Source organism: Aphelocoma coerulescens, chromosome 5 (assembly GCF_041296385.1).
Source record: "Aphelocoma coerulescens isolate FSJ_1873_10779 chromosome 5, UR_Acoe_1.0, whole genome shotgun sequence".
In the NCBI taxonomy this organism is placed as follows: Eukaryota; Metazoa; Chordata; class Aves; order Passeriformes; family Corvidae; genus Aphelocoma; species Aphelocoma coerulescens.
Genome location: NC_091019.1, coordinates 23,620,746 through 23,647,929, shown reverse-complemented (window position 1 = coordinate 23,647,929; position 27,184 = coordinate 23,620,746). Strand labels below are relative to the sequence as shown.

The 27,184-nt window shown below is 37.5% G+C and overlaps 1 protein-coding gene across 8 annotated transcripts in view; it reads right to left on the bottom strand.

Annotated features, from left to right (window-relative positions):
- Nucleotides 1-553: 553 nt before the first annotated feature.
- Nucleotides 554-27,184, bottom strand: part of IFTAP (intraflagellar transport associated protein) — a 41,325-nt gene continuing 14,694 nt past the window's right edge. For 5 of the 8 annotated variants that reach the window (XM_069017133.1, XM_069017138.1, XM_069017140.1 and 2 more), the window contains 5 exons: nt 17,119-17,276; nt 15,489-15,560; nt 14,493-14,547; nt 8,140-8,270; nt 554-1,621 (listed from right to left, as the gene is read on the bottom strand). In XM_069017133.1, coding sequence (XP_068873234.1) covers nt 1,454-1,621; nt 8,140-8,270; nt 14,493-14,547; nt 15,489-15,560; nt 17,119-17,276 — 584 coding nt within the window. In that variant the 3' untranslated portion in view covers nt 554-1,453. Of the gene's footprint in view, nt 1,622-2,051; nt 2,093-8,139; nt 8,271-14,492; nt 14,548-15,488; nt 15,561-17,118; nt 17,277-27,184 lie in introns of all 8 variants that reach the window. The other 3 variants (XM_069017135.1, XM_069017136.1, XM_069017134.1) reach the window with 3 other exon arrangements.

The window sequence follows — 27,184 nt, the reverse complement described above, 5'->3', positions numbered from 1 at the left end:
AAAGTTTCAGAAAACCCAGCAGAATCTGCTACACAGCCAATAGCATTTTAAAAAACATTTTAACTACAGCACAGGCATCTTTTTGAGTGTAAGTGTTAAAAAAACATTCTCATTACCTTCTACCAGCAAGGTCCTGTACAAATCAGTTTTTCTACACAACATACTTGTAATTTTGTATCAGTCTCCTTAAATATCTTCTGTGAGAGCTCTTTCTTTTCTGTTGTTTTTTTTTTTTTGAATCTCACTCTTAAATTATATCCCCTAATCAAGGTAAATACTATTCCTCAAAACCAATGCTATTCAGATTTCAGTGGAGAATGATTATGGTTTACAAAATCACTGATCCAGAAAATCTCCCTTGGAACCTTAGAACACCTTTCTTTGCTTTTATAAATTACTGACAATGAAGCAGCCAACCGGCCACAGAGAATTCATCCACAGCCTTTAAACAAATCTATGGTTTGGTGCCTTGTCAGTCTGCTCAGGCACTCTTCTCATATTTATCATGCTAATCACCCACTTCAGAAATAACAGAGAGAGGCCAAGGACAAAATGCTGGTCAGTAAACTTTAGTGAATGCAGTTATACCAGAAAATGACCAATAATACAATGCAGCATTGTGATGTTAAACCAAGCCTCAATAGCAAAGCTTCTACAGTCAGCTGAAAAAAAAAGATGCTAAACTCTTCAGAGAAGGACACAGAGATGCACACTCTTCTCTCCCACCCATATAGCTGACCTTTACTCAACTCCAGCTTGCTGTATTTCAGTGATGCAGAGTGTAAGCTATAAGCTGTTATTTGGAATCATCTCCTGTGAAAAAATGTAAAATCTGACAGCCTTTCAATGCCAATTCCTTTAATGGATGAGATTGCTATTTTTTCCTCTGTGTGGAAGAGGGTTTTTTTTTTGAGCAGTTACTGTTTTAATTTTAGGAGTTGTACCACATCAATTTTGATCAACACAAAAAGTTTGTTGGAAACAGGAATATTTATTTTTTTGCAGAACTGAAGTAACTCAAAAGACAGAGACAAAAAATATTCCCAGATTTATTCACTCATGTATCTCTACACATTTAAAGGAAAGAGTTCCTAGACCGATTTGTCAGCTGCTAAAAAGCTCTTCATTGCATTACTGAAAGAAGGAGGTAAAAGGCAGCTTTAGGACCAGCTTTGTACTACTCAGGAAGTGAGTCAAGACCAGATATAAGCAAGAGTAGCCATGATGCTGTTCTGAAATCCACCAGTTTTGTTGTTTTGGTCCTGTGGAGAAGTCACTCCAGCACACCTATCCTGAGCCAGTACAGGCTCCAAGGCACCTTGGCAGAACAAATAACTAATCTCAGGAATGCCATTTACTGGCTGTGCAGATAAGAACACTAAGTAAGGGTACAATGAGGAGCTACATTCATCCATAAAAAGGATCACTCCAACAGCCCTGCACAGGACACCTTTCACTCAGTCTTCAGCTCATGCTGATTTGACATTGTACTCGTTTTCTTCTCCTCAGAAAACTCTACAATGGCCTTCAGCTCAGCTTCAGAGAACTTAGGGGTTAGTGCCACGTTGTCATAATCAAATTCTTCATCAAGTGAGAATGGTTGAACATCATTGCCCAGTAGCTGTAATGAGGAAAAACAGATACATAAATAATATTGCTGCAAGTGATAATAAGGAAGCTCAAAATGTAAACTTCTAATTAATATTTAATTAAACTATTTTTTCTGACTCTAACACTCTCAGCTGATTAAGCTCTTTTTAAGTAAAAGAATAAATTCAATTATTCAATTTGACCTAATTTAAGCCATTTAATGTGCCCCATTTGTACTGTACTGTATCTGAATGAACATCATTAACTAATTTTGCTCAAGGCAAGGAATCTAAAAACCTCTCTTGCACACATCTATTATATTCCTGCCACTTGTAGCAGCAAGACTGTGGGGATATGGACATATTATATGCAGCTATGTTAATTTCAAAGACAGATTCCATATCCTCAAAATTTGGGTTAGTATTACCTAAAGCTTCAGCATACATGCATTTGATACTAACGTAACATTCTTCCCAGAACACAGTTTCAGTGAAGGAAAGGCCTGCAATGAGCAAAATGACACATAATCAATTTTCAGACTCCAATAATTTTTTTTCACCATCTCAGAGACATTGAATTGGCTGGTTTGCATTTCTTGCATGATGAACATAAGAATCGTACTGCATTTGCCAACATGTGCTTTGTTGACATATTGTATAGCATTTCTGTTTTGCTTCTGGTTGAAATATCTCAGAATAAGCACTCTGCCTATAAAATAAAATAATGAAAACAAATAACTACGGCAGGCTCCATGCTGATAAGAAGCTGCAGGGTCCATGACATGAAAGGTTTATGGTAAGCAGTTACAAAAAATGAATTCCAGGGCAACACAAGAGACACATCTTCACCATTAAAACTGTGTAAGAATGCTCCCTATCCCATGAGAAGTTAATATAAAATGTCTAGAAATGTATTTCAAAGATTTAAGCACTTCAGCACCAAATCAGCAAAATGTTTACACACATGCTTATTTTTCCAAGCTTCTGACAAGTCCTCCACAACTACTGATGTAATTGAAATTAAGAACACAAGTTTTTGCTGAAAAGCAAGAAGAACACTCAGCATCCTACGATCACTGCTCAGTTTAGAAGGCACAGTATCCTGCACAATTTGATGTGACATTTTGTAACAAGTAGCATTGACACAGTTAATAGGTCAGAGAAGTGGTAGCTGGATTCCTCTCTGGTGGCCAAGCACTTGATAGACAGGGCAGAGAGCATCTGGGTAGTATCTACATCCTTTATTAATAAACTATCATGTTGCATGAATAATCAGGAAATAATTTTTCTGGGGTAGAATCATTTTATTAGTCATCTGTATTACCCAATTTTCTAGGGATTTGGCTTACATTGGCTTCATTAGATGTTGGAGCATCCAAATAATCCTGGATGCAGATGTGTAGACCATGGGCATTTATAGATGGGAAAAACTTTGCAGATAGAGTTGCTCTAGAAAACACTATTCATTCTGCACACAATGATTATCTTGCTTATATCCACATACTATTTCAGGTAAACCAACATAAACTTTTATAAATAGCACATTTGGAAAATGTTAACAGGAAATAAAGTCTGTACACAAGCTCTCATTCCCATTAGAGATAAAGCCTTGACCTCCTCAGCATATTCCTGTTCATTTTCATCTTTTCCACTGGCAGAACCTCATAGAATTCCTTGTCAGTAAGGTTACCAGCAACTGGGTAACAAATGGTAGCAGCAACCAGGGTTCTAATACCTTTCATTTGCAGAAATCCAAAGCACTCTTCTAAAATACAATGCAAGGCACAAATATTTTTCAGTTATTTTGGTTGCAACAATATTTTTTACAACACTGTGCTGGTTTTGGCTGGAGTAATTTCCTTCACCATGACTGGTATGGGGCTGTGTTTTGGATCTGTGCTGAACACAGGGTTGATAATACAGAGATGTTTTTGTTATTGCTGAGCAGGGCTCACACAGAGCCAAGGCCTTTTCTGCTTCTTGTACAGCCTCAGTGGTGAGGGGGCTGGGGGTGCACGGGAGGTTGGGAGAGATGCAGCTGGGAGAGGTGACCCCAACTGACCAAAGGGATATGCCAGAGCACATGACATCGTATGCCATCAGTGTATAAAGTGGGAGGAAGAAGGAGAAAAGGGGAGTTTGGAGCGATGTCATTTGTCTTCCCAAGTGACCGTCACACATGGCGGGGCCCTGCTCTCCTGGGGATGGCTGCGCACCCCATGGGAGGCAGTGAATTAACTCCTTGTTTTGCTTTCCTTGTGTGCACTGCTTCTGCTTTCCCTGCTGAACAGCATTTATCTCAACCCAATAATTTTCTTGCTTACTCTTCCCATTCTCTCCCAATTCCACTGGTGGGTAGCAAGTGAATAGCTGTGTGGGGTTTGGTGTCTGCCCGGGGTTAAACCAGGACACACACCTAAGGTAACTCAGCTAAGAAGAGTTCAAACTACAGTAAGCTTTTATAAGGATTCTACAAAAGCAAATCTATTTTCCTCTGTCAACAGAGTTACAGAAAGTATACACACATCCACTATGACCTTGTCTTGGCCTTCATGCCATTCCAGGAACATTTTATGCAGATACAGCAAAATACTGGAAAAACTTTTGTTTACAAAACTCAACCCCAAAATGCTAACTGAAATAAGATACCAAAATAAAACATACCCAACTTCACCCTGTTAACAATTTTTCTGTTACCCACTCATTGCACATTTGAAAAGTTTATTCACACTGCATATTTATCAGTGTGCTTCATCTCTCAAATGAATACTCGAAGCATTAGGGATTCCTTTCTTTCTTCTTCTCCCAAGAAGCCATTGACTTCAAACTTCCACGAAGACAAGCAATCTAAAACTTATATACTGCAAACTGCAATTTTGTTCTATGTCAAAAGGAAGACATTTTACAAAAGAACACTGAATCCTCTGAGCTGATCAAGTTATTATCTTGTTATTTTTGCCTAAGGAGCTGAGAGAAATATCTGAATTTCAGGTGTCTAATTTAACATCTAATTGAAATCTTTTTGAGAGCTCTCTGGGAATAGAATCCTGCTCTATTAGAAAACTGCCTGTTTGCTTAAGATTGCTTCTGTGATTTACTCTCTGAAGAGAAAAATCACTTTCATTTACAGTTCCTACATGTCCAAATTAAAGGAGGGAAAGAATGTAATATTCATATTAATAACTGAAGTATTTTGCTAGAGGTTTTTTTACAAAGTAATATTGTAAATAGAATACCGTAAAGTTGACATTTTCAAAAATCTATTAATAATTGGCAACTAAGTTCTTTTATTAATCTGTGTGGAGTTACACTTAGCTGAACAGCTTGTGTCTGTCCTTCTAAAACTTGTATTTCTGTGTAATTATGGCACTCTATGATTCACTTGTTCAAATTATGTAAAGTATGCACATACACTCACCAATGATTTCATCGCATGCTCAAGGGAAAACTTACTAGTTCACTAACAATAAATTAAAAAAAAGTGGGGGGAAGGCTTTATGCTATGATGGTCTCATATAAGCTTAATATATACTGGGGCACTTAGGAGAAAAGAAAGTTTGTCTTGAGCTTGGGGGACTGGACTGGAAGTCAATAAATCTTGACCAATTTTCTACTTCTGCTTCATCATTCTGGACAAGTCCTTCAATCTCTGTGTCTTTACTGGCCTCTGAGAAGATATAACTCTTCCATCTTCTCTCACTTAGTCAATGCTGTCTTTTAAGTTCTTCCGTGTTCTTGTTGCATTTATGCATAGCATGTGGCAGAAACAAACCTCAGCTGAGGCCTATCAGTAGAACCTTAAATTAAAGGAACTCAAAGGAAGTTGTATTTCACAGGATACAAGCTGCCGTGTCACAGATTAAGATAAAATGACAGACATGCTGAATACTTTTTTGAATGTTCAAACTACAGAAAAATAAAGGAGAATAGAAGGGCAGAATTCTTCTTTCCTAATCCTAGCCATACAAAAATTAGGTTTCTAGACTAAGGTAGTCAATTCGCCAAAAATAGCCCAGCCAGAGCTTGTGGATGAAGATACATTACACCTTACAACAAATTCCTACAGGAAGTGGGATTAATCACTTTCTGAAGCTGCTTATCTCTGCCTCTTGGTGACTGGAGGACTAAAACTACATTTAAAGCTGAAGTTAGGTGAGATGAATCCCACTTTGCATGCATGTTTATAGCAAGTGAATGGAAAATATGCATCAACTGCACTCATGTATGCAGAGAGGGCAATAACGAATAAAGACATGAGGAAGCAGGCATTAAGACATAAAAATACTATGATATCTTTTATGAAAGAATTTATTAATTAGAATTAAAGGAGAAAATAAATTTCTGGGTAGGGGAGGGAAATGTTTTGTGATAGTGTACTTCAAACACAGAATGAATGCTGGTTCAATTTGCAGTGGCCTGTGGGAGGTCATATATGCTCCACTGTCAATGTTGATATCCTGGAATCAGGATATTTTGTGTCTAAAGTGAGGAAAGAAAGATGAAGCAACAGTGGTGGACAACACAAATAATTTTCTGTGTCATTCACTAAGCCACTTTCTAACACCTTTTGACAGAAAAACATTTTCAGGGAGACAAGTTGTTCTCTAACAATTATTCAGGTTATATATTGGGTCTTAGCAGAGCTTCTTTTTTTAAATTTTCCCTAGCAATATGTTGAGAGATATACAATTTACCCTGAAGTGCCTCACAAGTGTTTCCATAGCATAGACATTTCTCATCCTGCTATTTTTCATAGAGAATGGTCTTCCATTCTCTTAGAAAACCAATTAGGCAGCCACATTCTGTTGCCCTTCCCTAACAGATTTGTTTTGATGGACAGAGAACAGTCTCATTTTAAAGCAGAGATGTCTCCAGGGAAAATCTTTTTCTCTTTCTGAAGTAGTCCTGCCATAAGCAATGCAAGACTTAATTTTCAAGGCAATGACAATTTGAAGCACTGAGGGATTTTAAAATGGACCTGTTCAATCTTGACAGTTCTAAAAATCAGGCCACAGTTATATTACCTAAATGAAGGCAAAAATATGTTTATAATTTAGGGGAAAGACTGTCTTCATTTTAAGTAGCCTGGCACCAACCAAATGGTTGTGAAAATTTTCTTTCTTCTTGAAAAATGCAGCAACTCATAGCCAATGTAATAATACTCAGTTTCTTTCATAACCCAACTTTCTCTCAAATGGAAATGAATTTTGCATGCAGTCGGATCTTTATCTATTTTTCATGAACTATAGTTTAAAGAATCATATGCAGTCCTTTATGAACACTGCAGGCTGCTACAAACCTCCTTCTTCTTTGGTTTTATACAGAAGTTATGAAATGAGAAAGCTATAAAACCTCATTCTAGTTTTTCTGATGTTATTTTGTGTCCAATGGAACATAAAGGCAAAAACCTTGAATTATGTCAATCCTCAGGGAAAAGAGTGAATATTTTTATTCACAGAATGTTGGGTATTAAAGCTTGAAAGGTCATTTTAGAACTTCTACTTTTTCCCAAAGCAGACTTGTTCCTTATAGTAAAGAGTTTATTGCAAGGAACTAAACACAACTGAGCCAGGAAAGGAGGCACCATATGCAGTGCTATAACACCAAACCTTCATTGGTCACGCGTCATTTATAAACTTGATTTAAGCCTCACAGAAACATCAATAAGCACATGAAACTATCAAAACTGGCCCACTTTAGCTGCAAGCTAACTTCAGCCTCTATTGCAATGATCAGGCAGGGGAAAAGAGCAGTGAAGAATTCTCTGCAATAGAAACACCCCCAAAAGTTAATGCTCACGCTGACTATTTGGATAGGAAGCTTAATGACTTAAAATAAGCCTGTGAGCAATCCACACCTTCTGTTGCAGTTTGAAAAGAACTGGATTTGTGAAGGAAGACGGCAATTCTAAATTAAAGCTTGTACTGACTGTGTCTGATTAAAAGGCTCAGAGTCCATAAAGCAACCTCTCCACACCAGACCCTGACAATGCAGTTTCTCAGCAGCATCTTGCTACTACTCATTTCTGAGGGACCAGATCTTAATTCTGACCACAATATATTCTAAAACCATGTGTGTCATGTTGAAGGGATCATTCACTACCTCCCTGCTGCAGAAAATGGCTCCTATATTAAGCCAATGAGTATGCCATAAGATCATGAGATCACTGGAAAATGAAATGGTCCATCATTCTATGTAAGGATTGCTAAAAGGCTCAAAAGTGCAAGAGCTTACTTGAGTATTCTGTGAGTTAGACAAATCAAATATTAAAAATCCCACATACCACTTGAAGTATTGAAGTACACATTTTGAAAATGTAGGATTATATAGTAGCAGTGTGCGAGATAAAATAGTGTTTATTTCAATTCTTAACATAATTTAAGAATTCATGATTCGTTTAAAAATTAGTAATATGACTTGTTAACTCACAGCAGTTCCACATCTTCCATCTATATCCCTCTGTTCTTGTGAAAATAACATTAGAAGCCAACAGGGAAGAAACAAATAGCCCAAAGCCCCAAAGTTTGAATGACTACATCTGACCTCATACCTCTTGGGCTTTGCTGTCTGATGGCTGGGGAACTGACCACGCTCTGAGCTTTGGCTGAACAGGCTTATCAAAGAAGGGTGTACAGTAAGTCATTGCCTCTTCCACCTCTCCTGGGAGAACTAATGACCCTGCTGAATAAAAATAGTCAACGTTAACCTTCCACTCGATGCAAAATTAGAAAAATCCTGTTAAAATCCTGTAGTGCTCAGACATGGGCAGTAGCTTTTTAGTCAGTGTGATGTACTTATTGTTGCATAAACTACCATTAAAACAGATCCATAGAGTCCTGAGCTAAAATATAGATAGTAATACTGTAGTAAGGAAAATTCAAACTTGGCTGAAAATAGACAGCCTTCTTTCTTAAGGGTGCTGAATTAAAACCTGGATGCACATGCTCTTAAACTCAGAGAACACCTGGGACTACACTCCTTTCTTTCGGAACAAAGATGGAAGGTCCTCAGCACAGATGCCTGCAGTAGAAGTTACAAGATACCTCACCTGACACTGATGATCTGAGCAGGCTCATTCATTTCTCTTTTGTTAGAACTTCACCATCGGTACAATGGGCATAAAGAATCATCGCAAAACATCTTCGTATGACTCTCATAAGACATTAAGTAAAAATACCTGGTAGAAGTACTAATATGCCCCACTACAGTGCCAGATGACTCTCTCGTCTAAGGGTATTTCACAGATGTCTGTTTCTCCCTGAGCTTTCCAAAAAGAGGTACTTGAGAGGACCTCCCCATATCTGGGATGGAGTGACGTGTAACCTTTCCAAACGGGCAAGATGTGTTCCACAGTTCACAAATGCACAGCTTTTCTGAATCACTTTTCCTTTACAAACTTCAGCAAAACCTTCATACTGGGACCAGTGGGTTTGCATTCTGTGACAGATCAGAAGGATATGCCTTAGGTTTAGAAATATCTTTTAACATGAATCAATCTCAGCTCTGCCACAGCACAGATGTGTCCATCGTGTCTCAGTAATGTTTTTATGAAAGAATTTAAGGGGACCATATGTCTTGCAATTCAGTCAAAGGATTATGTAAATCTACCTACTATTTTTTTCAGCTGATACACAAGTTTCTTTACAGTTTTATACTGCATTTACATTTCTCTTGTCTCAGAATAAATTTTCAAAGCATTGCTTAAATGTCAGTTAATGGAACCAACAAGAGAGTACATAGATCCAGGGTGAAAAGGATGAACTGGCTATTTATCTCTACCTGCACAATTCTACCATGGTAATGGAGTTATGGACCTCTCATTCTCCTGTGAATCTGCATTTGAAAATAAAGATTTCCTAGCTAGGTCTTTGTAAAAAATACATGATCAAATTCTTCATTTAATTTTCTTCTGGGAATAGTGTAACATTTAAAAGCCAACAGGGCCTCAAATTGCAAAGTAGAATGTTATTTTAAAAAGAGTTGAATCAATTCCCTTGGGTATTTCATTTCTAGATTTTTGTCTCTTGGTTCATGATTCACATATAAGTGGGTTTGTTTTCATCCCTAGTCTCTTGATTGCTTATGTCTATCTCCAGCCATCTAAGTGCTTTCAGTCCTTGTTCTTAGCATAGCATCTGTTCTGATTCTGCACCAGTTATATGGAAAGCTTTCTGAAAAGGACAGCACAGTTCACGGGTATCTAGGCTATGTCTTCACGTGCTCTGCAGCTGCTTTTTTCATAATTTGGGTCAAAAGTATTTGTAGGACAGAAAGAAGATGTAAATGCTCATTTAAAGACAATGGCATCTTCCACTATTTCAAACTTGCAACCTAAACCTATACCCTTACTAAAGTAAGGGAAGCCTGGACATCAAGAGGTTTTTATTACCTACTGATATAAACACTGATCACTTCTGCACTAAGAGCTTCTCCCCCTCAACAGACCAATCTGCAGAGAGATGAGGAGGAAGCACTGTTATGCAACAGCCTGGCAACGGCTCAGAAAGATAACTCTTAAGAATTAGGACAACAGAAGGAAAATTATTTTTGCTTTTAGCAAGTGCTTGTCATACTCAGAATGTCAATTCCACTTTTTAAGGCTTGTTAGTAATGCAAACAATGTTTCAAATTCCCTTCAATCACCCCGTAAGAATGTAATCAACCTTTGTTTGCCAGTAGACATGCCAGAAATGAGCTTTGTCTCTCTCTATCCTGGCTGTGTGACAGCATATGAAAGTCTAATTGGTAAATGCTGCTTTCCCTGATAATGTTTAATAAAGAAACCCCTTCAGAGAGAAAAATTAGAGAGTTTTGACAGTCCTCCTTCTCAGTGGGAGCACCCAAAGGAACTCCAGGCTATTGTAAGTTCTAGCCAGTACCTCACAGCCTGTTTAGGCTGCTGCTACAGCACTACTGGATGATGATCCTAATTAAGCTGCTAATTATGTTCTCTGTGGAGGTGATTAATTAGCAACAGGAAAGCCTTGGATACTGCCAACAGCACCATATATAGAGATAACTGAACAGGCAGTGATACCAAAAAACTGAGAAGACATTTTGAAATGCACCTCTCATACCATGAAGAATCAACTCCCTGAATGATATGGCTAACAACTTCACTCAAGTCCAGCATACTTTAATGACAGCATATTTGGAAAATGAACAATTCTCTTTAGTCCCTCCCTACCACATCCCAGAAAGTGATTACTATATCTGTCAATGCTGCTGAGTTGAGTTTTTTGCTTATTGTGTACCATAGACATCAATTATGAGTATAGAAAAAAATAATCTACTGGCACAAGTCTGCTTTTAACTTTCAAGAGTGAAGAAGTTCAAAGTTTTGTCTATAACTTTACTGTAGCCAAATGATGCCCAGCTATATATACACTGACAGCTATATATATACACTGACACAGGTTTTACCACTTTCAGACACCACATTTCACAAAAATGCTGTTGATGGGGAGTTGAGAAGAGAGTGATAACAAAAAAAGCTTAAAAGCTAAATTTTGCAGTCTCCTCTAATTCTCATGCTTCAGGCTGTTAGTCCCAAAGAGCTGCCTAGTGTGAAATCATCTCAAGGCAGTGTTAAATGGATTGCAGAGACTGCAGAAGAAAAACAAGAAAAGGATTCACCAGCTGGGGGGGAGCCCCATACTTTAAAAAATCCACTTCATTTAACTCTGAATCCTCTTCCTCAACCTGATTTTTCTGGATATAAACATAGGCTCAAAATATAAATGGAAAGGCACAGATTATGAAAAATAACAGATGTTGATATAATATGCCTAAAGAATTTTTTAAATTATCAATAGTTATGCTTGGCCTCAGCTTCAAAGTAATTGAGTCAATTGGCTTCTCCTCAGCCTCTGCAGGGTTACAGACAACTGGGACCTTGAAAAGACAAGTTTGCAGTATTTCAGTACTCCAAGCTGGATTAGGATGAGACAATTATATCCTTGGCTATGCAGCCTTACCCATACATTTAATTAGTCCTGTTTTAATTTTCTCTTCTATTTAAACAATAGCACACTCGAGATCTCCAGACTTTTTTTTATATATATTGTACTTTATTCAAATATTACCTATTATCACCTAGCTATCCCTCAAGCCCTGCAGCAAGAAATTTGTAACCAGTCCTGGAAAGGAATTCTGTTGCCAAAACACAGGCACTCGGCCGCCTCCATCCATCCCTGGAGGAAGCCTGATCACCTCCATTGTTGCCTTAAGCTACTTACAGTTAGAGATTAAATTCAGGGAGAAAGAGCGATTAGGCAGGACACCATACCCATGCTGTCTGCACGATGCATTAAAGCCATGGTTTAGGGCAGCAATTTCACTTTGCCAATCGTGGTTCTCTGTGCCAAAGTCCCACAATGCAAAGCACTGCCCTTGTTTCAAGCTTTCAGCCCAGTGCTGTCAAACAAAAACAGCTACAATGAATTTGCATACTGGCCAAATCTGTGGGCTGCTTTTCTTACTCGTAAGAAGCAGTCACATTCATTCACATCTTAAAAGACATTGAACTTTGCAAGATACATTGGAAAAAAAAAAAAAAAAACAACAAAAAAACCCTTCACTAGAATGACTCTTCCAGGACATCTGCCAGACAGCACTGGTTAGATGGGATGTTTTAACACCTATTTTCTATCACACTTTTCATACTGTCAGCTTTGAGCTAGTTGCCCTTAAGTGTGAATATTTATTGTATTAATGTACAGTTGCTAACTCAGCTAACTGATCTGCCCTTTAAAGCCAAGTGAAGCACAGAGATACTGAACTGCTGCCAATAACAAGGAGAGATAAAGGTTTGCTGCAATTATACTAGCAAGGTATGATATTTTTTACTGGGTAGAATAAGCTATGATATTTTTTAGCTTGTTTTGACAATACAAAGTCTTAAATCAATCATTTGTTCTGACATAAGGTGGCAGCATTTAAAAAGGTCAACAACAATGTCTTTCTAATTTGTGTCACAATTTGCCTCATTTATAAACTAAATGGAATTCTTCAGAATTAATCCTTTATTAAGATATTCACTAGTGATACTATTCTAGATTACTTTATCATTACAAACAATAGGTGACATAATTTTATATTTTAAATTGCATTTTGTTGCCATGGTTTCTGCAGATTTAACTCTCTTAGTATGAAGCTATCAAGTGGATTTTGATGTCTAAGATAACTACCAAACTGTAAGTGCTATTTTCTGCACCTAGGAGTCAAGGGGAAATTTTTCAGCCTGACTACCTTCACCATAGAAGCCCTGAGCAAGACCCAGGCTGTGGGTTTCCCAGGTATAAATTTGGATGCTGTTCGCTTTCCTTGCAGCATTTAGAAGGAGCAATTAGTTTCTGGCTAGGCAGTGTTTCAATGTTATAAAATACAATCTAAAAGCTTAATGTTGTAGTGAGCATTGTTGATGCAGCCTCATTCTGCACTGAGGCAGACTGCCTCAAATGAAGCATGTTTTACCAGGGCTTTCCACATGTATGTGATTAACATTTACTCTTGGACACATACAAATACACAGAAATGACCCAAAAGCTGGAGAGAGGCAAGGTCTGTCACAGTACTGAACACAGTGAGTTATCCCCAAGCTTAAGCAGAGCTCTTTTTCCTAAAAATCTAAAGGTAAAATGTCAAGCAAAGCTCTGTTTTAGAACATTGGGCTTAATTCTCATCAACCAATTTGTGGCCTGTTTGGAACTAGAGATATTTAACAATACTTTAATGAACTAGATATAGGCATTTTTCATTTCATTATGAGACAAGTGAAATGTGGGTTTGTGCTTCCACCAGTGAGCTCCAGGGGTTTTTTAACAGATATTACCAGAATTTAAGACATAAACATAGAACAATGCCCTACAAAGGGAAAAATGGGCATATATGAACACTGCACTCAAAAGAAATCTTTGACATCTGTACCTGATCTGGGATTGCTGTTTTACTACCTCCTTTCTGAAAGGCTGAAGAATATTTGCCATAAACCTGACTTATGCTGGTTTATTATTTTCTTGTGAGATACTGCAAGTCTCTAAGCCCTCAGACTTCATAGGAGCTTGGGACACACAGAAAGGAAAGACTAATCAAAACTACACTGTTAAGAGTGCAGAGACCAATCAAGTGGCAATAACTAAGAAACCAAGCATCAAAGCCCTGCAGCTTCTGTCTGTGACCTCAGGCAAATCCCTTAATCTGTGTGGCTTGGTTTCCTTGGACAGTCACAGGTATAGATGAGGAAAATGAATTTAAATGCTAAAAGGTTGTCAGTTCTGGTTGTAATAAAGATCACACAAGGACCTATAACTACAGACATTAGTATTCCACTTACTTTTTGGAGGCGGGAGAGTTAAAATTACTATAGATGTACAGAACAGTTCAACACAACTCAAAATGCTCATAATTAGAATTCTTAAAGAAGTTCACTGTGAATTCAAAATTCATCTCATCTATTTTAAGCCCAGGATCAAATTGTTTTAATAGGTAGGGACAGCATTTTCATTAAATATTTCCACTTTACAGAACTGTCTCTTAGCACCCACAATACCTTGCAAAAAAACGTTTGCAATCAAAGTAATTTTGATACAAACTAGAAATGCGGAAAAATGTAGAGATGTTGCTAACAAGAAGCGCTCTGCACTTCTAGAAAAGCTTGAAAAAAAAAAACTTCACCAGCACAAAGTACAATAAATATTCCTCTTAATTTATTATCTCATTACCTCTTAGAGTGGGGAAGTTAGTACTTCAGTTTGGGGAACTGGGGCAATGTGGGGAATTTTCTAGCAATAGAAGAACTGAGGAAGATCATCTCCGTTAGGGGAGAAACAGTTATTCAATCAGTGTTCACACACTTGCATTCAAAGACAGAAAATGATGGTGAATATGAAGGGGAGAACCTACCACTGCATGTCTCTTCATCTGTGTCTACATCTTCCAAGTTTAAGTACTTGTCCACCTGCCATAAAAACCCAAATTGGAAAATAGGTTAAAATAGATCAGTTCCATTCCTTATAGTACAATCTAGAGCAAAGCAAAAATGCAGTAAATTGTCTGCTTCATCTTCTCCATTCTTCCCCGCATTTTTCCAAGAAAGCATATGAGTTTTCTTTGAAATGTGTAACCCAAAGGAAATACTTTTAGGTATAGGCAAAGATTTACTGCCAAAATTGCTGCACATCAACTCAAGTGATGGGAAGGAAGCTCAAGCTGTACAGTAACTTTTTCAGGAACTTAGTGGGAAGATGAAGAAGTAAAATATTTTCATAGAAAAATGATACATGGTAAGTTACTTTGCAATTTTGCAGGCTCATTTCATATGGCACAAAGACAGTACATGCTGTAGGCAAACTAGAGCTTGATCCTTCTGTTTTGACACTAATGGTGAATTGATTAGGAAGCAAAAAAACCCTAAGAATTATTACATCTAGTATTTCACCTGGGGCTTTGCTCTACTGTTTTCTCAGGCTAAAGTCCCTTGAACAATCTAAACTATTTAAAACGTACAAAAGACAAGACATTTCTCATTTCAGGTATCACTGAATAGATGCACAGGGTCAGAGCAAAAGCGTTTTTTTTCCCAGCCTATCTGCAAATAGTGTTACCATGGAGGATTTACTACATGCCCTGGCTTCTCCATGAAGTAATTAAAGATGCTCTTAGATAATTTTTTCCAACCTGGTTTGAAAACATTCTCATCAAGACTTACATAATCTTTACACTTTAAAAGTACATACTCACTAACATTAGAAAAAATTTTGGATTGCTCTCATTCTTCTTTCCCACAGATGGAAAAGAAATACATCAACAAATTGCAAGTAATTTGTAAATTAATACAGCAAAAATCAGTCATGTTCTGCTCATAACCCCCACTTTGAAGAAAATCAAAGAAAACCTCACCTTCACTCTTTCAGACAGACTGAGATTATTTCTATCAGAGACACCAGCTGTCGAGCTCTCACTCATCACTGTCTGTAGATAGATGGGCAGAAGTACTTACATGCATGAAACAGAATCAAAATCACAATTAAAGCTCCTACTGATTTATACATACAGTTCACAGAATCACAGAAGGAGGGGTAAGGTTGGAAGGCACCACAGCAGGTCACCTTGTCCACTCTCCCTGCTCAAGTAGAGTCCCACTGAACACATTACTCAGGATTGTGTTCAAACAGCTTTATAGATATTTTATGGAAAAATATTTAAGAAGTGAATGGAATGCTCCTGAAAATAGAACAGGTACAGGTTCTCTGAAAACCTACATGGGACTAGACTGAATCATTTGGAACAATAGTGCAAGTAATCACAGCATGCCTAAAAAGCAGCACTTAGAAAAGTAGCACTGTTTTCAACAGCCATCTTTTCCCCATTTTCCTCCCTCAGGGCAGGCTTAAAGGTTACAGTGGTCTATTTACTGCATTATGGCCTCCTCCTGCTGCTACACTGCAATTTTTCTGATGCATTCTATTATTATTGTATTTGTTTCTTAAACCGCTAATGTGACAAAAATGTGCAGCCATGTCTGAAGCTTTTTCTTCTTTAGAAACAAAGACATACATAAAGGATTGTGGAAGTTCCATTACAAGGATAATGGAAGTTGTACATTGCCTTATGTGGCAGAAAGACAATTCAATGTGGATAAAGTAAGAGACACAAAGACAAATTATACCAATGAGAAAACAATACCTTTTATGAAAAAAATGGCAAAAATATTCTCATTATTATTACACAATCAACTGACAGAATGAAATTGTTTAAAAAGCCTTGCTTGATGCTACCTCAAAGACATGTCCTAGTAAGGAGGAGGGTGGCAGCTTGTGCTCGGAGGCCTGGCAGACCCATCATTTGAAAGCACTTCAGTGTGTTGCTCTGTGTATTTCACAAAAGGACCTGTTACTTATTTTTTAATAAAAGTTTAATGAAGGGAAATTTTGAGTACAGGTTAGATCACAGCTCAATTATTTGTTATTCAGGCAGGAAGGCAGAAGTTCTTAACAAATTGACTCAGACTTCCATCTCACTCCCTCCAGATGATGTCTGTTGTTCTCTTGTCCCTACACATTAAATCCCTAATCCCCTATGTTTCAGAAGATCAAAAATGCCCCTGGCCTGCCCACTGTTTACTTCAGGCAGTAACATAACTTCAGTAACACAGAACTCTGTACTTACTAAAATCTACAAGCAACAAAATAAATCTGTCCATGGTGGCATTCATACTCTCAGGATTTTTTTTTCCTTTTTGCCAACCTCTACCACTAACTGCATTCTCCAGTGAAAGCATTACATAGCCCATTGCAGGGGGCCTTATTTGATAGTCAGATTATGGCAGCTCTTCAGCAGGGCAAATGCCACTGCCAAACATGATCCCTGCAGGTGCCCCTCTAAGCGTTTAACACTTAGATAGTATTTTAAATATTTGCCTCAAATTGGATAAATACCACTAGCCTCTAACATTTGGACAGTGCATCTCTCCATATTTCATCTGTTTGAATGTGGTACTTGTCCACAAGGACAAATGTTAACTCATTACCTCATTCTCATTTGGCATCTCTGGTGGAAATGACACCCACATTTCTTTGCTTCTTTCAGGTGAGCCATCCTGTTTATTTCTGTTTGGTAATTCAGAAGTAGAACAAGTTTTTCTTAAGGAGTCCACTTTACTTCCCTGGATTTTCTTCCCCTCTTTCTCTGCAAGGAGAACCGCAGATCAGAAAACATAATGCACTATCCAAGAAAAAGAAAAGCGTGTTTTTCATTAGATCTAATACTGACTTTTTTAGACATTCATGTTTCCTCCCATGAAAGCTTCCATGTCCAACATATACATGCATTTTGCAAACTTTACCATAAAATTGAATATGCAGTTTGAACTTCAAGTGCCCAGAGTTCCACCTATTCCTCAATACTGAAGAATTCATTATCACAAAAGCTTATGCAATATACAGAAAACTATAAAATCAACCAAGAGTTGTAATACCCCAAAAAGCGAGAGAGTAAGTTGCACCTTAGCTTTTATTTTAAAACTTTGTTTAAATTCTCTCTGAATTCTGGGGACAATGCACATAACATTTGTGCCCATGTCTTCATTTGACACTGCAAACACCAGCATATATGATGAAAGTCTCTTCTTTGAGACACCACTACACAGGAGCCCAATAGCAACTGCCCAGTCAGTAGAGATATTCTGGATGTACACTTATAGCACTAAAACCAGAAAATAACCCTCATTCCCCAACACCAACACAGGCTCCCAACACTGCAGCTCTCGTTTTAAAAGCCCATCAACTGTGCTTACATGGGATCTGTGCCCACAAAATCACTCAACATCTCAAGGAGTTCAAGCACACCTATTCCTTTACATACCTAATCCAGGGTGTACCTTCTTGTCAAAAAGTGCTGGGATTTTGATCATAGTACAGTGATGACTTGGGCCAAAAATGGAGGAACCCTTGTATTTTGTACATCAGTATCTTGGTATCACCCTGTTTATCAGCACAAACTGCTTATCAACACAAACACATGCCCCATGTGTGAACCACAACCACTAGAGCAAATGCCCGTGCTGTCTAGTACAGAAGTGAGCCTTGGCAGTTCTTGTCAGAGCTGATACTGATACTGGCTGGTCCAGGGCCAGCATCCACAGAGCCCTTGGGTGTCCACAGACACCACTCCCAGAACCTCCACCAGTCCAGGACCACATGATGAGATGCACTGACAGGTCCTATAATCTCACCCCCCTATTTTTAGTTGGTAAAACATCTAATTTGAGCTGATTTCTTTACACACTGCTGCTTCCAGTGTTTAGCAGCTATACAATGCTCTTGAATTACCTATCCCCAATTTGATTTCCTCCCCATGTCGACAATGTGAGTGAGAAAATTTTGCAAATAAATATTTTTTTTATTGGGATCAGACTAGCAAATAGCAGTATGCCAGTGATATTGAGCTGCCCAAAGTTTAGGATCTGAGATTAAAGAATAAATACAGATGTTCAAGCAGGGTTTGTTCCCTCAGGGGATTCCTTTGGTCTTGAAAGACAAACTGGAAAAATGCATTTCCAGTGTATTGACAGAGTATCAGAATAACTTCTCTTGGGCTTATTTTGTACATTAATAGCGGTTAATTGAGTCCTTGCTGAAAATAGGGAACTATTCAGAAACAGAACTGAGTCTTTCAATGATAGCTTTTGACATCTTTCAGACCTTTAACAACTCCTTGGACAACAAGAGCAAAGTTAAGACAACTGTAAGTGCTTCTGACTATCCTACCAGCCAGGATCATGGAGCACAAAGCAGCCAGCAGAATTAGGATACAGCTAGGTCATCATCAGTTGAAATCTCAACAATACAGACAGAATCTAGAAGCTAATTACAGACAAGTATGTGCATGGAAGTATGGATTTCCAAACCCATGCTGAATGGCAGGGGTTTTTTCTTTCACACTGGCAAAAAATACAGTAATCAGACCAAAATAAAAATGCAGTACTTTTTATTTTAAAGTCCCATTATCAAATAAGGAGCGGCTATAGGACAATCAATTAAAATGAACTTTGCACCACATGTTCTTAATGAAAAAGAAATGCTCATTTAATGAAGCTTTTTGGGTTTAGTTTGAAAAATTTACTTTGCAACAATAAGAAACAGTGCATTGCATTTCCAAAGCATAATTATGTACTATAAGCATTGAAGTAATTGTTGTGGAGAGTTTTAATGATGCCTTTGGGGTTACTACACTGAGACATACAGCAAAGAATTATTAATCTCCTGGGACAGCTCTGTGCTGCAGTTACTATGACACACAGAAAGGGGCTGGCAGGCTGGACATAACCTGAAGTCCACACTTACAAGAGTCACAGTTCATAGAAAGCAAACTGCATCACACCAGAGCAATCTAGCAAACAGGTTTTAATGCTCAGGTAACAGATGGATCCTCTGAATAACTCCTAAATCCCAGATCTCTGTAACACCTTGCTTCTCCCTGCTTTTTTAGCAAGTACCTTCCTAAAACAGTATTTGGATACAGCAGTACATTTGAGCCACCACTTTTCCAACATACTCTCTTTTTAAGCCATGGAAATGAAGCACTATTAGACATGAAACCCTCCTTTAAATTCTTGACCCGTAAAACGGTCACCCAATATCTGAAGATAATTTTACTGACACCCTACTTTATAGGAAGAACTAGATGGCTAGCTCAAAAAACTTCAGTCTTTTTTTACTTTAGTAGTAAAACAGGATGGGCTTCCTGTTTTACCCTAAGAACTTGCAAGTTTTATCCTAAAGACTGACAAGCCACAAAAGAACATTAATGTATTTTGGGGTAAATGTGTATATGCAAATAATGCAGCCCAACACCTCCAGACCTATAGAGTAACAACAAGGCCTGAGGACCAACCCAGTATCCTCCCTGTGCACATCAGGAGCATTTACATATGAGAAGTGATAAAAAGATTCTGGAAGCCATACACTTTTCTCACCAGACCAACAGAGAGACAAAAGAAATCATCACCGGAATGATCTGAAGCATAAATCATACAGGCAACACACTCTGAATAAACATGATATTCCTGCACTAGCCCATGCTTTTCTTGTATACCACTGTGGTCATTCTTCTGGGATATAAACCAGATCATCTTTCTCAAAAATATAGGTTCTGAATTCTCCAGAGAAAATAATACCACTTTTAGCATCAAAAGACCTATGACACATAGTTGAGCAGTTATAATTAGGCAGCACATATGAGCTGACAAACTTGCTTTATTAGGTTATATATTTTCTGGACACCTGAGCTATTGTCACAGCTAAAAACCTAGATAGATTAAATGAGCTAGTAAGAAAACAGGTGCATTTGTAGTATTTATGTGCCATTTACCAACTCCAGACGACAGCTTAGAAGCACTATGCCTTTTCCTAAGAGATCAGTCATAAACTTTTGACAGAAACCTTTTTCTGCTTAAGACCATTGCAGAGTTATTGGGTTAGAGAATATTAAACCTTCTTACATTTGATGAAACATTCACCACTGCAATGTGACACTAGATTCCTGACTGCTTGTGAAGAAAAATTCAGAATAAAAATGTCTAAGCAACCCAAAGCAGTTGTTAAATGCTATTCTGTGGACAGAATATCAGCTATGCAACCATATGCATAATGAGGCCATTTCATATAAATTAAAGGGGAGCAGGTGATTTAAACATTATGTTGCCAGCCTTGAGCACAGTCCCTCAGGACCAGTAAGAGCCAACTTCAGCTGCCCAAAGTAGCTACTGACACCCATAGTCTCCCAATGTATGCATCACATAACTGGCTCCCTTGAAGCAGTATCTGTAATGAACATTAAAATATTATTGAAAAAAACACACGTAAGTTGTCTTGAAGTTAAAGAAATACAATCTACAGACAAGTATCAGAGTATTTCTTTGATAGTGTTCTGAATTTCAACCATTTCTGTCCTCACTTTTGAAAGAGAAGGGGAAGAAGGAAGGATCACTTTCAAGACAGCAAGAGGATCACTCTGCCTTTCCCCTGACTAAGTGATAATTGACTCATTATTCACAGTCACAGCTCTCAACCTGCCAAGATCCTGTTGTAGAACACTGGCCTTCACAGTATGTGATAAAAATCAAAAATAAGGGATACAAACACAACAAAATGTAGCAGAGGAAGAAAGTTGAAATGATGGAAAGATTCACATATTTATTCTGCAGACAGATTTTGTCTCACTCTTTAGTCATTTCACTGTCAGTATCTTAAAAATGAAATAACAAGCCAACTTAGGTCTCTAGAAAAGTACATCTGAGTCTCTCACAAGTAGTATCCATCATAATTGTGTGTCACTAAGAGTATGGTGCAGACTTAAGAAACGTGTTTCAATCAGAAAGGATATCCAACTTGATAAATTTTTTTCACTCCTGCTATCTATCCTCTATATTGCCTAAAATTCTCTTTGTCTTCCGTTTGGAAGGGAATTTTTTGAGAATGTCTAGTGATCACCCACATATTTCAAAGAATAATGGAGTCACTTATCAAAAAAGCAGAGAAAAGAGCTACCTGTATTATCAGGAAAAACTTACTGTCAGTGAAATCTCTTAAGAAGACATAGTAGCCCCAGAAGAATGATAAAATTCTCATGGTTTGAAACATTTCAAAGCCAGACCAGACACAGCAATCAATAACATAACATAGAATACCGGGCTTGGGATAATACACTGGACAAAACAATTCAAATTACCAGGTACTTCCCACCTTTTTTCAATTGAATTAATTAACTTCAAAACCAAAAACTGGTTGACACCTAGAAACAGGCCCCTTTAACTATAAAACAACAACAAAAAAACCCATATAGCAAAGCTGCTATTTTAAGTTCCAATTTACTTTTTTTTGTCCTAAAATCCTGGACTGAGGGCCAACAGAAGGCCTATGAATCCCTTAAATCTCTTCCAAGTTACACTTTGATGGAAAACCTGGAATTCAAATATTACAGTGACTTTCTGCAGGACTCCTGAAGAAAAAAATCCAATTTTACTCACAGTACCATAATCACTGTCTTGAACAGAGGTCACAAGTACAAATGTCATGTTCATTCACTTTCTCCATTCTTCAAACACACTGTCAGCAAACATTTTAAAACAAGAAAAAAGGCTGTCACTGAAATGTTTCCATAAAATACCACTTTGACATGTTCACAAGGTGGTAACATACTCTAGAACTACCTGTATTTACCTTTGTGCAGCTATGTAAACCATTGCACAACGCTGAGTTCATTTACCCTAAATGACAAGCTGTAAGAGGAAAACAAGAAATTTCAAGGCTGAAAATCCAGTTTACTGAGAAGATAATTTTTAAAGCCTTCTATTAATTTTTGGTAACCAAAGCAGCTCCCACATTTTCTGCAGTAATCCAACCAAAATTTGCAGCCTCCCTCTGCTTGTATGTTGTCCTGCTGGGAATAGAACATAGAGTTTTAAAGTTACTTAGCCCAAAAAAGCCATTCTGATTTGTGTTCACCAGGTACCTTTCTGTTTCCACGTACTTTTATGTATAAATTGCTGTAAATAAATGAAGTCTGTCCAACTTTTCAACGCAAAAGGTCCAGTTATCCCATATAGCATGTATCTGGAGGATTTCAGTATTAGAGTCCTATGCCTATCCAAAATCAAGAGCAATTCAGGTGTAATTCAGGCACCTAAACTTCATCATGTAGTCCTGCTTTTAAGAGTCTAAGGCTTAGCCTCCTGATGCCACCCAAAAAGGCTGTGGATGTTTTACAGATAGTGTACCATATCTGCCCACACTCAGCATGTGAATTGTCTATCCCATAACTATCTGAATTCCTGTAAGGCCCATTCCAATCTTACTCCAGCAAAATCCACACTAATTTCAAGGGCAGTGATCTCACAGTAGCACTGAGCAAGCAGAACTCCTCTACAGCAGAGAAAATGACTCACCTAAAACACTTACCTCAGTGTGCAAATTAATATTTGTAACACAAAAATTCAGCTGGTACAGCCTTTTTCCCTAATGTCTTTGATCTTATCCTGATCAAATGACAAATAATCAGCACAAAGTATTTTTTAGCTTTTTTTTTCCCCTTCAAAAAAAAAGGTCAAGCTCTACTATTACCAGTAACACGGGCTTGATTCTTTAATTTAAATTTACCAATTTCTTAAGGAAATTCGACTATATCATCTCCTCAGCTAGGATAAATACATATTCCATGGACTGGGACAAGTAATTTCAGTGGCACTATTTCTAACCTAAAAGGGTAAACTCTTACAATGGGTAAGAGGGTAAACTCTTACAATCTCAATTGTCACTTTTGACTGCCGTTTTTGGATACTTACTGTAGTATGTTTAAAAATAAATCAGGAAAGGACTTTTTTTTATGTGCTCCTTCAGGGGAAAGATGAATGACTGCTACTCTCAAGTATATTTCAGCCACTCTCACACACCTGCTCTAGCTTAATGTACAGCAATACTTCTCTGAAACTAATAGCTCTTAATTTTCAAAAGTTCAACTGTTTTTTTACTGTATCTCTCCCTTTTTATTTAATGGGACCTATGTATTCTGATTTTATGTAGTGTTTATCTGTATCAGTATCTATGTCTCTGTTGTGCTTTTGATAGTCTCAGTGTTAGGAAAGGGGCAATATTTCCTGTTTATTCCTTATTCACCCCATCTGATCATTTAAAAATTCATATGGTTCTTTCACAGCTCAGCAGTGTTGTTGCTGGATACCTTCTCCATCTGAATACTAATGCTGTCAGTTAAATAACAAGGCAAGTGTGCACTTCATCATTTCAGTAGCTTGTACAAGCAAAATCCTGGTTTTTTCAGCAGATGTACAAGAACTCCAGACTTCTTTCTGAGTTTGGGCTGAGCCATACTTTGAATCTTAGCTAAGAAAAACAGAATGTACTTGAATTTCTTTGTTAAATACTTGGGTTTGGGTTTGGTTTTTTTTACAGTCAAAGAAACTGCAAATATGCTTAAAGTTCTCCTCAACACAAGGAAACTACATTAAATACATATGTTGGGAGCACTTTAAAAGAACATGTGATATACTAATAAATCAGGGCAGAATCAATTATGAAAACTTTCTGTGGGCTTGCATCCTAGAAGAATTCAGCACTAATAGGCAGGTAGATAAGTGCTGTAAGAAACAAGCAAATTGTATATAATTAAAAGCATCTGACATCTCCATACAAAGTATTCCTTTCTTAACAAGTAGTATAAAAAGATGACAGCAGGTGGGAACAAAATAAAATGTCAGAAAGCCCATGAGTTTTTAAAATGCTTGAATTTGGACATTATAATCAGAACATTAAGGCATCCTTAAAAAGCCTGACGATTTTTTTTTTAAGGAAAATATATACTTTCTTTAAATGAGGCCTTCCTATTTAATTTTATACTGAACACTAAAAAGCACCCAATTCTACAAAGAGTTCAGCACAAAATTGGAAGTGAGGTCACTCGACTTCTGTTTCTGACTGTCCTGTTGAGTCACTTACACACAGCTCTGATCTCTGACATTATTTGCTTTGTGTCATTCCCATGTATGGAAAGAGGGCTTCCTCACCCCACTGCAATGCATGAAACTAAGCCAACAGCTGCATTTACTGCACTTCGATGCCTTTTTAGACAAGGTGATGAGGTACAGCACAGGTGACTCTGTGTTACTGCTTTTTACAGCACTACAATCCAATCACTGCCAATATGCCTCCAGAGGATAGAACCTGTACCAAAGTATCAACAGCAAAATTACAAAGTATTTCCCTATGTTCTAGAAATTCTAAGTTATGCAAGAGAATGAAAATACTTTTTTTTTTTCCCATCTGAAATAATCTTTAGAAATTGTTTAATAATAAAGGCATCACAGAAAGAACAAGGAATTGCTGTCAGGGAAGCACTACTGTTGAAGGGCTGTCCAAGTTTCCAGGAGTCTGAGTGCCTCTGTACTTATCTGGTGCTGCCACTGAGCTACTGCACAAATGCACACGAGTCATTTCCCTTCTTTAGGCCTATTTTTTTCTGTCTGTAAAATAGAGATGAAGTATCTTGCAGAGCAAATACCAGGACAACAAATATCCATAAAACAGATCAGTTATTGTTATTTCAAGAATAATCTATTAAGTTTGCATCTCTATGACTGGGATTTTTTCTCCATTTAGGGGCTCTCTATGATATTTGATTTTATTCTATATTGAATAAAGGCTACATAGAGATAGCTACTGAATTTATGATCAATAGAAAATTGCAAATTTTGCCTCCCAACCAATTCTATCAAATGATCCACCACAGCACATCAATAAAAAGCTCTGAAGCTGTTTGCCTATTTCATGCCCTGTTTAAGTTCCCTGGGGATGACAGATTAATTTGATTTGATTAGTTTTATTGAACTCTATTGAGTCTAGTTGCTTTTTACTGGCAAATCTACTCATAGGCTGAAATTCCTTTTGGGGTTAGCATTGTCCTACTGGTCCATTTTTAAAATAAAAGTTCATTTACTGTCACTTTTCTATAGTTCTCTGCTATGCTTTCTGCTGTGAAGACTCACATTTGTAAAGTGCCCCCACTGACACTTATATGGGATGTTTAAAGTTGTTTTTCCTAAATGTGGTTAATGAAAAAGGAAGCAGATAGCTACAGTCAAATGGACTGTGAACTGACTACCTTGCCCAGCTTTCACTGGGGAATTAAGTTCATCTGATCACAACACAGAATACGGCTCTTGCATGCCACCTGTAAGCACAGAAGTGATCAGTCACTTCCAAACTTCCTCCACTTGACAGTTTGTTCAGCACAGAAGCATCAAAACAACAGCACTGAGGCTACGAAGTTTCGATCCCAGGTGTGGTTTGCTTAGATGGGTTTAATCAAGGTCCCTGGACTTCAATGCACTGCCAGGCAGTGGGAGGTCTATGAAATAGAGCAAAATTAACAGCAGGAATGGAACTCTTTTAATCCCAGTGGTAAAATGCCCAGAACCATGAAAAAAATACAAATCTTAACTTAGATTTGGGTAAGAATTTTATTCATGGCAGCATTTTCGTATGCAGCTGAATGATCCAGCATCCTGTATTTTTAGAAGTGGGAGAGGAGTAATTTAAAATCTAGATCAAAATTTTGAAGCTTGGACCATTTGGGTTTTTTTTCCTGTATTTTTCATACAAGGGCAAATGAGGTATTTTGTACTCCAGCGAATTTCCCATTCTTCCTCTGAGTTTTGAAAAATGAGCAGATGCTGCCTTCTAATTTTGAGCATCATAGCTCTCCGCACCAGATTTCAAACACTCTTCCTAAGACTTGAAAGAGACTTTTGTCCTCTGTGGCAATTTTTTTCAAAAGCGGGGTTGGATGCATTTCCATGAGATTTTGTCCAAAGTTTTTCTAGGAAGTGTGTAGTTCTGAACATACCACTCATTGACCAGAACTACAGAAATCTGTATCATCCACTCCTTTGTAAATTCAGCTCTTCTGAGGCTCCTTCAGCCGCAAAGCTTTACAGCAAGTATGAAAAATTCCATCTTTCTGGACTCGTGCTCTAATTGCTAAATTACATTCCCATGGGTTCACCAGCCCTTTCACCTATATATTTGTCTTGTTAATATTATCCCTATGACAAAAAACACACTTTGGATGCTCTAAATAGGAAAAATAAGAGACTTAGCTAGAATCTTAACCTAGCCCTCAAATGTCCGTCCATTACAGAATCAATAAAAAAAGTTTTAAAATTTTTCCACTTATGGAGGAAGTACTCCTATAATTTTAGAATATTATTTATTTAATATATATAGGTCACGTTCTGTTGGAGAGGTATGTTTTAAATGCTGAGGTCAAAGTTTTAAAAATATACTTATGTATGTTTATCCATTTTCCATCAGATCTGTAGACACGAAGTAACAGTCTTAGTACAGTATTTACTTGTCAATTAGTCTGTGAACTCTCCTTTTCTCACTGCACCAACCACATTTTAAAAAACAGAACCATTGGGATTTTTAGGAATACTAAAATCTGGAACATTAAAATCCCATATCAAAGATGTAATTTTATGGTCCAGCTAAGTTATAACATATCTCTGTGCTATTAAAACCAAA